This window comes from Vidua chalybeata, chromosome 16 (assembly GCF_026979565.1).
Source record: "Vidua chalybeata isolate OUT-0048 chromosome 16, bVidCha1 merged haplotype, whole genome shotgun sequence".
NCBI lineage: Eukaryota > Metazoa > Chordata > Aves > Passeriformes > Viduidae > Vidua > Vidua chalybeata.
The window spans coordinates 6,517,418-6,531,950 of record NC_071545.1 but is presented as its reverse complement, the minus strand read 5'-3'; the positions used below and the strand labels follow the sequence as shown (position 1 = coordinate 6,531,950).

The 14,533-nt window shown below is 43.0% G+C and overlaps 1 protein-coding gene across 4 annotated transcripts; it reads right to left on the bottom strand.

Moving 5' to 3' along the window:
- Positions 1 to 1,779: 1,779 nt before the first annotated feature.
- Positions 1,780 to 9,269, bottom strand: SNN (stannin). Of its 4 annotated transcripts, none has more exons than XM_053957265.1 (4): positions 8,117 to 9,269; positions 7,134 to 7,254; positions 4,565 to 4,639; positions 1,780 to 2,262 (listed from the first exon to the last, which is right to left on the bottom strand). In XM_053957265.1, exon 4 carries the CDS (start codon positions 2,183 to 2,185, stop codon positions 1,922 to 1,924), a length of 264 nt encoding a protein of 87 aa, XP_053813240.1. In that variant the 5' UTR covers positions 2,186 to 2,262; positions 4,565 to 4,639; positions 7,134 to 7,254; positions 8,117 to 9,269; the 3' UTR covers positions 1,780 to 1,921. The 4 variants fall into 4 exon arrangements, with proteins under 4 accessions (XP_053813240.1, XP_053813241.1, XP_053813243.1 ...); XM_053957266.1 differs by having other exon boundaries at positions 8,121 to 9,269; XM_053957268.1 differs by lacking the exon at positions 8,117 to 9,269 and adding an exon at positions 7,662 to 7,773.
- Positions 9,270 to 14,533: the final 5,264 nt, after the last annotated feature.

Genomic DNA, 14,533 nt, shown 5'->3' with positions numbered 1-14,533 from the left:
TCTTGCTACAGCTGTTCTGTTCTCGATCTTCAACACTTTGTATCACTTTTGTATACTGGTATTCTGACCCTAGAAACCACAAAAGCCATATGTGAACTGTTCTCTACTGAAAACTAGAGGAAGTCTTACTGAATTAATCATTTTTTTCTTTGCTTTTAAGAGGTCTCAAATACAGCTATTTAAGTGTACAGGTCTGTCTATACATGCAAGTCTCTTGAGAGCAATATTTTAAAAAGCATGTCTCAGGGTAAGAACATTATCAGCTGTACCCCATATGTTGTACTCAAGAGGCAACAGCAGGAGCTTTTTACTACTGACAGCATTTTTTTGCTTCAAATTACAGCTTTCAATTTTAAAAAGGCAAATGTAATACTAACAAAGCAATTCAACATCTTAGTTTAGAAGAAGGGGACAACTTTTTGTCTAGGCCATTCTTGTCTTGCATATAGTTAAAATTCTCAAGCAAGCTTGCTAGGCCTTAAGTTATTCCATATGTACGAGTACAAGAAGCAAGTCTAATGCTTCCTCTGGAGCTGAATTAAGGCTAGGCAATTAAGTGTTTAAAAACATCAGTATGCAAAGGAGGCCACGTATAAAGTAATAGAAAACAGGCCAGTGACCTCTAAGCATGTGTGCCTACACAAAGAATTTTAGAATACATAAGCTGCCATTGGCTGCTCATGTTGTTCCTTCTCCCCCCCAATCCTTTGCAGTCCAGAACTTCCCATTTAACACCTTTCTACAGTTCCTATAGCTGAATGCCAGCACAGAACAGGAAATATATATTATCTGGAAGGACTTGGCCATTGCTAGCTAAAAACTTCTACAAACTCACCAGCAATAACCCTTGCCCCTATCAACAGTAGAAAAGACTGAAACTTTTCCTGTTGTAGTACAGTTCCATCAAAAGTTATATACAAGATACATTAACTGAATTCTAGAGTTGTCTGGCTGTATGTATTACAAAATGCCTTTTTGTAACAGGCTGTTAACATACACCCTAAGTACACAAACCAGGGTTCTAGGAAGAATTCATACTAGTTGCACTTAAGCCAGTTTTGCCAAGTAACCACTTATGCAGTTTCAGCACACAGACCTATGGAAGACAGAAGCCTGCTCTACTGCCATTTCAAACACCTGGAATCCATCTGGACTTTCCCTGAGGGTTCAGTATCCATCATAAGTTCCCAGGTTGGAACCCATCAAAATGGCAGTTTCCTTGCAGTGGCTACATGTAGAACTCAGTTCTAGCAGCCAAAAGCTTAACCAACATAGCTGCAGCTAAAGGTACTTTTCCTTGCTCTTGTGTTTCCTCTTTCAGCATATTATTGAAGGCTTATCCCTTCTTTTCAAATGAAGTACTCTGCATCAGTGCAATAAACTGTTCAAAGGAGGAGTTCTGACTTAATGGCTGCACACTCAATCTAGGAGCAGAAGCAAGCTTTAACTGCAGATCTGGTTTTGAAGGTCTGGAGTCCCATCCATGGTGGTGGTTCAGAAGTCCTGTGTATTACATACACATCACATTCCCATATGCTACAGAACACAAAACAAGAAGTTTCTGGCAGCCTATTTACAGTTCACAGTTGTAAAGTGTTCACATTACAGTAGTAGCTCAATCAAAATAGGCTCAGCTAAACATTCAAGTAACAGAAAACATTAGTAGTCTCTTCACACCAGTATATCCCAGTGCCCATTGCCGGCAATGGACATTACACCAGGTGAGTCAGCTCCTGCCATAGAGGAATTAGTTGATGCAAAGTGTAACTTCTCAGTGCATGCAGTTGCAAACAAAGTTTATTTAATTCTTATCAGGGTGTTTTCTGATGAGTAGTTTGCACGTGACCAGGTTCTTCACAGTATTGAGATGCTTCTGCTGGTTACACGTCATGAGCGTAGCCCATCCGCATGTTGCTCCGAGTTAGCTGTGTACTTCTGGGCCATTTGGAGTTAGCTTTGCTTTCCTCTCCACACAGGGTCCTTTAGCAGAGTACTGCACCAGCAGAAAGGGCTCTTTGGTTTCTCCCTCACCCACAATGCTTTCCTCATCCTCACACTGGCTGAGCTTCTGCAGCCGCAGGTAGCACCAGCAGCCCAGAATCAGGGCTCCCAGAGCCGCAATAGCAATCAGGATAACGATGACAGTCACCACTCCAGTGGTGGGGCTGTGATCTGTGATAGACATGGCCAATAGTTCAGGCTGTCCTCTTCTTCAGGAGATTTTTCTGTCCTCACTATCAGTCTTGATGCATCTTCAAACCCCTGCAGGGTTAAAAATAAATAATTAATTTGTGCAGTTTTACTGCACTCAGCAAGATTATACGCATATACATATTACTGTCCACAAGGGCATGTGATCCTCTTGTACTCAAGTGCTTTATGCTGCTCAGTCATAGAATCACAGAACCATGTTTTGGCTCCTGACATGCTTGAGATAGGAGCCTACTAAGAGGCAACAATTTTCACTAGGAGGTGCAAGACAAGACTGAAAGCTCTATGGAATTATCGTTTAGCACAGGGATATTTAAAACTGTTCATACAAATGCTGTATCACAAGTGAAATCTCAAATCCATGACATGGTAGCAATTCAGCTACCTTTAGTTTTCCTCAAGGCATCCTACAGAAACAGTACATTTGGGTGTCTGGCCTTTTTTAAAAGCTAATTTACAAACATCCTTCTTATATACTAACAATTCCAGGATTGGTAAGCTAATTGTGAAGGTAACTGCAGTGCTAATGCATTACTATAAGTCTGTCTTGTCTGCTTACAAGGGCTGGGTACATGATAATTGTTTGTTCATTGAGCACATTAAACATCTGTTGCTATTTTCATAAAAAGCAGGTAGAGCTGTATTTAAGACTAAAAAAAACACAATGGAAGCTTCTGCTCCTCTTAGTAGCTTTAAAAACATAAGAGAAATGTAGTCTGTTAGGACTGCAGCTGGAATTGGAAGAGAGGCAGCAGCAGGAAACTGGAGGAGCTCCAAGACTTCCTTAGTTTGCTGTAGTGTGGGCAGGAAAAAAATATACAAGTAAAGCCTTTTGCTACTTCTTCCAAATTCACAAGCCTATTTTAACAAGTCATGTGAGCCTTGTCTTTAGTTTCAAAGTTACTGTTCACAAAGGTGATAGCTTCACTATCCTTCCTTCAACTAGGACATGAAAGGGAATGAATGAATGATTTGCTTCTTTCCTACTACCCTAGCTCTTCAACAAAACACAAATTCATGCAAGACTACAGTAGAGACCAGAGCCAGTCCTACCCAGGACCATCTCCTGCCTCTGTACTACTGTAAAAATCAGGTTAGGGCTCAATGCTGCCATTTCAGGTACAAAAGGTCAGTCCTTAGAGGCTCTAAGGCCAGCTCTAAGTGCACATGTGCCTTTCTCTGGACCTGTACCCACTGGCTGGCAGTGAGGTAACAGGAGTGTCTTCTGGCTGCCAGTCTGTTGAGGGTCACATACACCTGCCCAGGAAAGGCTCGTTGTCACCATCACTGCTGCAGTCTCAGCTGCAAGTACAGCATCTTCATACAAAAATCCCTCAGAAGAAGTCAGTCTTAACCCATCCTGGCCAGGACCGCTGGGCCACAGTGAGTGTCACTCAACTGCATCAAAAGTCTCACCTGCATTTCAACATGAGTCAAGGCAATTACAGTGCAGGAATCCTTACCAAGACAGCTCAAGCCAGAGACTAAGTTTTTTTCCTTGATGTGTCATGGAATAACAGCAAGGACACCACTACAGAGTTTAGCACATGTCATTAGAATCCAGTGTCACATAACTTGCAGACACTCTGGTTACATTTCCAGCCCTGTAAACTACAATCAATAGCTTGTAGTGTATGTGATACAACCAGCCAAGTTCTGCAGACCCAGTTTTGCCTAAGTAATAAAACCAAACCTGACCACACCACACACCCTCAGCAGGGCTGTGTGCCCACTGCAGCCAGAGAAGTGTATGATTTGTCATAATCACCTTGGCTCTGCAATGCTTATTCAACATAGAGGGATCAGCTGAGAGTGATTAAGAGCAACTTTCATGTAGTTCATTTTCCTCAGGGCATGTCTGAAGAGCAACACTGTTTGATCCAGCCAAAACAGTACAGCATCAGCATAAAAGATAAGTTCACCTTGCTTCACATGCAGACACTGCACAGCCACATTTAGGCTTCTTCTGGAGCTTGCACTATTGTGACAGCCTACTGTTCCTCTACAGCAGTTTGTGTCAGCATATAGCCTTATATTAAGCAGTTACTGTCACCTAGAAAATAGTTTTTCATAGTGGAAACTATTGCAGATGCTACCCCTCTGCCAGTCTTTGAGTAGACAGCATCAACTATATAAAGTATGAAACTGTTCACATCACCAGCCTCTCTATCACCAGGATTTTCTGGCAATCTTGTTTCAGGATGCACAAGAGTGATTAATTGATGACTAGATAATTTTGAGTCCGACACAGCAACTTACAGATTCCTCTTAGAGATCTTTCTTGGCCAAATCCATAGGTTACCTTTAAAAATCCAAATGTTTTCTATTTGATTTAGAATTCAACGAACTTCACCTTTCAGTGACAAAGTGTAGGCATCCTTCCTTCACGCATATCCTCTTCCCACTCAGGTACTTGAGAGACAGTACCCTATAAAAAGTCAGGTATTAAGCATCTGTACAGATGGCACAAACAACTAATTAATAGTGTGTGACAGTAGCTTTAGATAGTTTGGAAGCTATAGTGTTGTTGCTAGCTCACACTGCTATTTTTCTGGCTTTAGGTCACTGTACAGCTAGAGCTAAAGCTCTCCTGCAGTGTTAGTTCTATCTACCCTTAGCACAGCACATTTGTAACTATATTAGTAAGAACTTCCAGAGAAGCCTTGGGATTGTGTTGTTTTCTGGACACACAGCTCACTGTGCTATTCTTTCCACCAGCAACTGATTGGAATCCAGATTAAGCTGTCTCTGTACTCCCCTTCTTGACAGGGGAAATACTGCATTTTGTAGATCCCATTAAACTGATTTAAAGACCACAAATTGTTCAGGCTCACTTTCCCCTTAAAGCCTACCTGAGCTAAAAAGCCCCTATGAGCATACCAGGAACAGCACTGCCTTCATTCATCACTTCTACTGGAAGATATTAGAGGCTGTAAATTCCTGATCTTCAAAGAGATTGCCAGCACCATCCATATATTTGGTGGCACTTGTAACGCTCTGTCCCTTCCCACCACACTTGCTATCAAATCAAGCATCTACACATATTAACTCATTAGCAAGATTACTCAGATGACTGATGTGAACTGCAAATAGCCAATTTTAATTCTTACAGCAATCAAGCAGTGAAAACATCAGCTAGAAACCATTTTTCCATAATTAACTTGCTTTTCTTTTTTGCCTAATACCAGCTTCTACTCAAGAAATTAATTTGTGAAGTTTTATTATCCAATTCAGAAGCTGTAACTAAAGGACAAACAGAAAGGCAGTCTGAACTGCAGAAGGCTGCTAGGGGACAAATGCAGTGCAAGACTGAAATTAGTTCCTAAACCAAGTTTTTCATTATTACAGGCATTATGCCGCTAAGTTCACTATTTTAATGCCTACAGGCATGTTCACTGCTACCATTCAAGCCAAAGCTATAGGGATAGGCTTCAAAAGCAAGTTTACTATGGTTCACCCAGACTGAAGTCCTCACCAAGCAGTTATGTTCAAGTATTAAGTCTTTTGGCTTTTTTCTGGAGGGGGGGAGGAGGTGGGAGCTACTGTATTATAGTATTCCACCTAAAGTAAGTTAAATGGGGCATAGTAAAGAAATGAGAATAAAACTATCAGAGTGACCTTCAGCTTAATTAAAAAAAAAATCAGTAAGAACTGTTTATGTAAAAAGCCTCCAACAACAGCTTCTAAATCAACATGCTTCTAATTGTGAAAAATGCTTTCTCCTGTTTCTCTAGTAAAATCCCTTTTGAGGAATGCTACATACTCAACACCATAACACCCCTCTTGCCAATGGAAGACAAGGGGAGAACCCACTGGGAAGATCAGTGCTGTACATTTACCACTGGCACACAAGTGTGTATAGCACCCACACTACCCATAGAAAGCAAGGCCTTTGCAATACAGGAGTGCTCAGGCTTCACCACTTGCACATAAAAAAATGGCATCACTGTTATTCTTCATTAACTCGAGTTAATACCACCTCCTTGTGATAATGCCAAGTTACCTTGCACAAGCTGGAGCTTGGCCAGAGGCTATTTTAGAAGCAGGGAGCTGTTTAGTAGAATGCTTCAATGCAAATCATCTTTTCCCAACCCTTATTATAGTTTTGATGAGGAACAGAAGAACAGGGCTTTTCTGTGGCTAATTAGCTGTGGACAGTATTCCAAGAACTTAGAATTCAGGCAATTGTTAGACACTCTAGAACAAAAGCTGATACCTAACAGCATTGGCTGGAACAGCAGTTAGTTCCCACATGACGTGTAGTGGTACCTTAATCAAGACTCACTTTTAAAGCTTTGCAATAAGCTAAACCACACAGAAGTTGGTAGTTTACAGAAGACAGCAAGATGGAGAGATGAGAGAGTAGCAGTCCAAGATGTTTTCCAGACATGACAACAGTTGCAAGAGCAGACAGACTTTTTCAGCAGCATAGCAAGTGGAGGAGGTTTATGCTGTAACTGCTGTCAGGCAAGTCAGCCAGTTAATGCAGAACTGGAAACAGGCCTACAGTGTTAAGACCATGTTGACTTCAGAGGCAATTGCATGGCTAGCAAAACATCCAGACTCCAGACTTTTATCTATCAGTGTCACAACAACGTGGTGCTCTAATGAAAAGTCTGTCCTGACATGATAAGAGTCACTTCTGACATTCCATTACCAGAAGTACTATGTTGTATATATCCTCTGGAATAGCTTAATTCTTGATATATTAGAAAAATTACCAAGACGCCAATATTAAGTTTGCTGATAAAAACAAGTTTTTTTATTTAGATTCAAGGCAGCTTTCCAAATGTGTCATGTGTTTTTTTTAATGGCTTTGTCTAACAGCAGCTACACAGCACCCAGTGTTTCTGACAGTCAAACCATTTTAATACACAGCTCAAATCTTTAGACAGCAAGTATGCCAGGAGTCAGTCACGTACCTGCACCAAGCAGCTCTGGCTAGGAATCCTCTACGCAGACTTTCTGAGTCACCTTATTACAAAGGCAAAGGTTGCACTGGTTTTGGATCTTGTCTGGCAAGTCTTCCTTCTCACTCTTCCCCTGTGGAGAGGGATCACATTGGTCTCTAGCTGCTCTGTATCCTGAGTGTCTTTCACTTTGGCTTTCCAGTGACATAATCATGTTTAACTGCTAGCGAGTAGTTAAACTGTGCCAGTCTGGCACAAACTGTCAGGGAAAGATCCCTTACTGTTTCAGCTACCTGCTAATCAAGGTAACAGTCTCACAACTGGTTTCAAGTTCTTTAGGTCGATTCAAAAGCAGTATCTACTGACAAGTGTAATGTCTACACCTACACTTATGTCAGGAAAAGGAAGAGCACGAGATGCCACGGAACACTGCAGATACTCAGAGGAAGGAACAAGACTCAGTTTGAACAACTTGCGTTACCGAAAACTCCCGGATTGTCATTGTAAAGGTCGGTTTGGACATAACCCTGCAGCACGTACCGAACTGCTCGCACTGGGCAAGCCTCTCCAGCCGAGAGGAGCCCGGCGCCCACCCCGAGCAGCCGCCGACGATCCGTGAGGCATCGCCTTGTGACTGCAGCACGGCTGTAAACCGCCGGGAGACGGGGCCGAGCCCTGGGCGAGGCGGCACGGGCCGGGGGAGCCCCGAGTCACCCACGGGGCCCACGCGGGGCCTGCGGGGCGCTCAGCATCGCTCGGAACCCGGCAGGGCCGGACGCGGACACAAAGAGCGAGAAGAGGCGGCCCCGGCCCAGGGCGGGGGAAACTCAGACGGCCCCGACCCCAGCGCGGGTCCCTGCCCGCCCCACCGACCCCCTTCCCGGCTCACAGCACGGCGAGCCCGCTCACCCCCGCCCCGCAAGGAACCGAGCCGCGCTTCCCCACGTCCCCGGATCCCTCGCCCGCGGTCACCATCCCGCAGCACCCCAACGCACCCACCAGCCCCGCCGCGGCCGCGGCAGCTCCTTCCCCTCCCGCGCCTCCGCCTTATAGCGGGGCCGGGCGGCGCCGCGCGGCGCCAATCGGGGCCCGGGCAGCAACAGCTGAAGGGCGGGGCCGCGGGGGCCCTGCCCTCCCTTTCCGTGACAGCCGCGGTGGGTCCCGCCCCGCGCCGCGAGGGGTAAGAATGGAATCACAGAAGCATGGAATCGTGGAATCGTCGAGGTTCGAAGAGATCCTTAACACCGCCCAGTCGAACCGTCAACCCAGCACCATCACAATCACCTCTAAATCTGTGAACCACATCAGCCAGCGCCACATCCAGACGCCTCTTCCTCTTAAACACCACTAGGGACAGTGCCGCCCCCACCGCCCTGGGCAACCTATTCCATTGCCTGACTACCCCAACAGCCGCCGTCTCACCTTAAAGCCATTTCCTCTGGTCCCCTCACTGTGGGCACGGCAGAAGAGACCGGCCCCCAGCCCACTACAACCTTCTTTCAGGCAGTTGTAGAAAGCGATGAGGTCCACCTGGAGCCTCCTCGGGACTAAACAAACCCAGCTCCCTCAGCCACTTTCCATAGGACATGTTTTCCAGACGCTGCTTGGCGGGTCTCGGCGCCGGCGGCCTGCAGAAGGCTGAAAGGCTCCCTTGAAGGGCCGCGCTCCTTCCCCTCGCCGCCTCAGCCCTCATCCCTGAGCCCCGCGCGGCGTCGAGGCGAGGGCGTGAGGGCACAGCCGCCGCCGTCAGGGACTGAGGGTGCCGGACGTCGCTGACCCAGCCCCAGCGCTCTCCTCGCCATCCCCGCCGGGGTAAAAGCCCTCAGACACCTCCGTGACCCCTCAAGAGGCGCCTTCTTGTTTCACCGGCAGCAACAGGGCAGGGACGCCGTTAGCGGAGGCCACGCCTGAGCCGCCGCGGTGTTGGTGGCACTGACGGCCCCGCCGGGCCCGGCCAGCCCTCCTTCCGTGGCCCCGAGCAGACAGCGCCGGCCTCCCTGAGGGCGTCTGCTTCAAACCTGCAGAAAGGTCTCATTCCCAGTATACCCATTATATTTGGTAATTCCTGCCATGGTGCTGCAGTTAGGAAATTGCCCAATACAGGATTTGTCACCCTTCAGTTGAAGTTGGTCATTACTGGAGTAAAAAAGAATATTGCGACTCCTCTGATGTGGTATAGTTACTGGTAACACAGATCCCAACTTGTTTGAGGTTCATCTGAAGTCTGGCAGAATGAGTTTTGAGGGAATAGACTGTGACTGAAGATCAAGTTTGGAAGTCACCATGACTTACAGAAAAAACTTGTTTTACAACACAGTTTATATTGTGGTTTAATCCCAGTCAGCAAACAAGCTTCCGATTAGCAGGATGGGGGAAAGAATCAGATGACTTCATTTTATTATTCACTTTTAATTATCAACCCTGCTTTCAAGGAAGATCCAAAACATAGCCCTACCCTAGCTACTCTGAAGAAAACTCACTCTATTCTAACCAAAACCAGCACAACTGCAAAATTTTCTATGGGGTAAAACTAAATTTTCCTTCCTAAATGCAGTGTCCACCATAGGCATGAAACAAGGTGTGTCGTCTCTTTCCATTCTCATTCAGTGGAAAGCTAAATATGTCCCAGTACCCCCATGGATGTCTCACCTCCTCTACTTGCTCTCTAAGCCATCCAGACACAAGTCATCTTTTACGTGGGAGCTGGGCAGCCCCCTTCACATATGTTGGTGTGTCAGGAGACCTTCCTAAGATGACAGGTAACTCTGGACTGCTCTCAAATCCTTTCTAGTCAGTTTGCAGCATTAGCAGAGCAGCTGTTTCATGGTACACACTGCCCCAAGCACACCATCCTGTATTTTCTTTAATCAAAAATGTATGGTGGCTTGGAATATCTGAGATACCACAGCCAGTTAAGAACATTTTTATAGAAGTCATTGTTTAATATAAGACTAACAGTTTATGCTTTGGATCTAATAAGTGTAGTGCAGCATCAGTTTCTACTGTCTTTATGCATTAACTACCATAGAAAAGATGATAAAACACTACTAAACCTTAAAAGCTCAATCTTTTTTTGAAAGAAGTGTAAGAGTAAGCACAGACACTGTTTACTTTCAGTGTTGGTAGCTAATGGTCTGAATAGTCTGGCAAAGCAGTATTGGCCATGGCTGTAACCTTCTGTGAGGTGAGCAGATACAGAGGTAGCCTTTGGACCAGTAATTTAATAAGATATCTAAATCTCATTTTGATACTTGAATCTCCCCAGAGATGCCTGGTTTACTTATGTAACCATGGATGGAGTCTCCACTGTCTATAAGAGTCCCAATCCATTTCAGTGAGAAGGGTCATGCCCTTTTGTACAAAAACCATGAATGCAATTATGACAAAGCTGACTGGTAAAAGCCATCCAATAATAGCACAGCCTTAAGAGAATAAGACTGGCAATCACTTTTGGTATAATTTAAAAACTTTTTGCCTTTGAGAAAGTTTTAATAGTCATTTTGTATCTTGTGTTTAGTAAATGGCACAAAGAACAAAGCAAGTTCATTCACATCAGTTTCTTATCTTTGTAAATGGGCTGCTTGCTCTGTGCAGGCTTGGATGGGAAATTTCCAGTCTGTTGTGGAGAAAGTACAGTGCTGTTAATCCTTCAAAATTGCTTTAAAAGCCCCTCTTACATTCCCTCCTTCACCTATCCCCAGTTAATGCTTAAGGCTTCTAGAAGGAACAAGGGTCTAATGATCTCAGATCCACACATGGGGAGCAAAGAACCCACTGTATTCTTCACCAGGAACTGCTGAAGCATACTCAGTTAAAGCCATGGTTTTCAGCTGTGCTAAGGATGAAAAAATTAGAGTTTTCTCTCATTTATTTACTGTTGCTCCTTAGCTGTGCAGAAGTAATGTACAACTGTAAACATGCAACATGCTACTACAGGAGATATTTTTCTCTTCCTTGGAGAAGAATTACAAGTTTATCAGTACAACTTCTTCCTCAATATTCATAACTTACATAAAGAGATTTGACAATTTTCCAAATTTATACTGTCATTTAAAGCACACACTTCTGTTTGATGTTTTCATATCACAAGCACTCAAGAGTTTAAACCATTACATGTGCTTAGAGATTTCACTGGGAATTATCCACAGAAGAATTCTGGGGTCACTTGTGGTTGCCACTGTGACAGTCATCTGGCTCTCTGCTGGAGCTACTCTGACCCAAGCATAGTTTCCAGCAGTGTTGATTTTAAGTGTTCCTAATTATAGAGATTCTTTTGTTTCTCTTCAGGGTCTATACCACTGTCAGAGAAATAAATGACTAGATTATGATATGCCTGTATTTTTTTTTTTTGTTAGAAATAAATTGTTTCCATTGTTTGTAAATTCACATCACACATTCCTTGTCTCCTACCGTGGCTATTTTAAAAGTACTTATTTTTTGAGTTTCTTTCTGTCAGTTATATCCTGTGCCCTCTAAGTATATTCTTTGTATAGTCATTATGCTTCAATTTTGAACAATTACTGTCAATATTTATTCCTTTAATTAGGGGCATATGTTGTATTACTTCTGAAATGGTGGCCAGTAAAATAAACCATGTGCTCCCTTTATTTCCACTTGGAAAGACAGTGAATATGCAGCAGATGCATATTACACCTATAATATCTGTTCCATTTCCTGTTGTTCTGTAGCACTCCTTGGTGCAAAATGTGTTCAGTAATCATTGTGCACGCTATAAAATTTATCAGGGAAAGAGACCACACAGAACAGTTTTGCAGGTCTGTCAGGAGATTGTTGAAGAGGACAAACTGCTGCTGTCTCTATTTGAGGAGGTGTAAATAGCATCTTGCAACTTTACTTACAGGTCACTGGAGAGCACATACACAGAAAATGGGACCAAGCTGACCCTCTCCAGCAGCTTGAGCAGGTTTTATATTTTTGTATTTCACCTGGAAAAAATTGCACGAGAAATTATTCATCCAGCTCTGTGCATGAAGAGAAATGAAAGTATATGAAGAGTTTTTACAGGTCAAAGTTTAATTTTTTTTACATTTTGCAAAACCTCAGGGCAATACTAAACCAAGATTTGCTTCCTCTACCAGAGCATGCTGTACATGCCCCCAAATATTTTCTTGCATTCTTTTGCTGTGGAACCCTACCAGCTTTCCTTAGCCTTCTGCTTAAGAAAGCATCTGCTGAGTTTTGTACTCAGCTATTTGTAATTATGGGTATGACTCATGAAGTATAAAAGCACTTTTAAGATTAGTGTCAGAATAGACTCACTGTATATCTGAATAGTAGAATCAATCCATGTCTGCATTAGTGCTAGGAATACCCACCATACCTATTTAAAAGAAAACCTTCAAAAGATAGTTTTATATGACAGCATAATTGAATTATGCATTCTCGAATTCTGATTAGTGCTGTAAGTGGTACTTCATGATGAGAGACTTGAATCCAGGCCAGGAAAAATGGATTGTTTAAAGCCCATCTGAGCATAAGCTTTAATTTAGGATTCTGAAGGCTGTAGCCCTTTTTTGACATAGCACCTACGTTGGGACAAGAGGTGTTTCTGCTTGGATGCCTTGCATTCTGCCCTGAAAAGACAGCTTTTATATGTAACTCCATAGATGATAAAAGGTGAAAACAGTGTTGTATATCATATTCACAATGAAAAGTATAATCTTTATTTTGCTGCAACACTAGGAGATAGCTGCCGCTATCTCCTATTCACTTCCATGGCTTCAAAATATGCCAAAAGATGAATTTGCTGTGTTGAACATCTTTGTTTCATGCTTTAGAGGCTGTTTTTGTACCTGAAAACTGATGAAAAAGGTACAAAGCATTTCCTTTGTGCAGCAGCTCTTTCTAAAGCTCTCTGTCAGAGTTGTGAAGCCTACTGAGAAACGACATCTGGTGAGAGTGCCAGCATCTCAGGCTGACTCTGTGGATCTGGGTGCAGTCACTTCCCCATCCTTCCAGGTTATTACTTAGCATCCAACAGTCATTTTAAAACCTCGAGAAGAGACAGGTTTTAGCAAAATAAAATGTTGCTCTGTAATTAGGCTGCAGGCCCAATCTGTAGGAGGCAGGAGAGGGGATGGTTTCCTAGTTAAAAGATCTGGCAGTGTAACAAACTTCACTTTACAGGAACAGTGTTTGCTTGGCATTATAGGTAACTCTGTTATGCTGAAAAATAGATTCCTTGATATACATTTGGAAAGCACATTTGGTAGAGTGGTTCAGCATTTCCTTCAATTTAACTTTGCCACAATGAGACTTACAACAAAGCTGTTCCCTGTTGCAAGACTGGAAGCAGAGGCAGAAAGTTTTTATTTTCATTCCTTCTCTCATCCATGGATAAAACCCCACGTATTTTATGTTCCTGTGTGTAGCAGCTCTTTCCTACTCTGGATGAACTTAGCATACTCTTATTTCTTTCTGTCATCAGTAGTGTGGCCCAGAATATGCTTTTCCTTTGGCAAAGCAATCTCTTAGGACAAACAGGCTTCGATCATCTTCCTTCTGGTTTCTTAGTAGGAAGCTGAAGGACAGCAAAAATGGAAGATTAGATAAGCACAAGCTTAGCAACCTTCATAGCCTGCAGATAGTCCAGAGGAGCAGGGACCAAAATATAAAAATTGTCTTTAAAATGACATTGCTAACCATTATATGTGTGGTTGGATTTTTTGTTTTCTTTATTCTATGAAGAAACATTTTATGAAAAATTTAACAACTTTCTGGAAGAGTTGGTCACATGAACTAATTTTATTAAGTAACTTCTTTCTTCCAGGTATTAATAAATTGTAAAGAAGTCTTTAGTGTTTATGTATGGATCTCATTAGACCTTGGCCAATTTGGAGATATGGATAAGTAAGTACTCCATCCTGTACACTGGAACTGAAGCTTTCTTTTTCAAATTTACCATTTTAAGTTAATTTGATCAAATAAACAAAAAGTGGCTTTGAACATTACCAGATTTTTAGCCTTCTCCTTGTTTACTGCTTCCCTACTGGAGCCATATTTCCTGTCTTCAAGACATGTATTGGATGTGTTAGCTGGGGAAACCCAAAGAAAATCTGTTTAGAGTGCAAATGTATGTGTTTACAACATTCAGGATTGTTTTGAGATTGAGTAGTCAAACATTTAGTAACTTAGTTTTATTAGCCTTTATCACCACAGTCCTGCTTTTTACAGCAAGTGCTTCCTGAAACAGTGTAAGAGCAGTGACACAAATCAGTGTCCACCAGTGCATTGCATTTACTGTGACAGATTGCATTGCAGTGAAACATCTCTCCAGATAAAGCCTAGTTTGAACCTTCCCTACTGTAGCAAAGAGAAAAAGAAATCCCTTGTTATCTCAAAATTTATGCCAATTTGCCTGATTTAGCTTTGAATTTTAGGATTCAAATCAC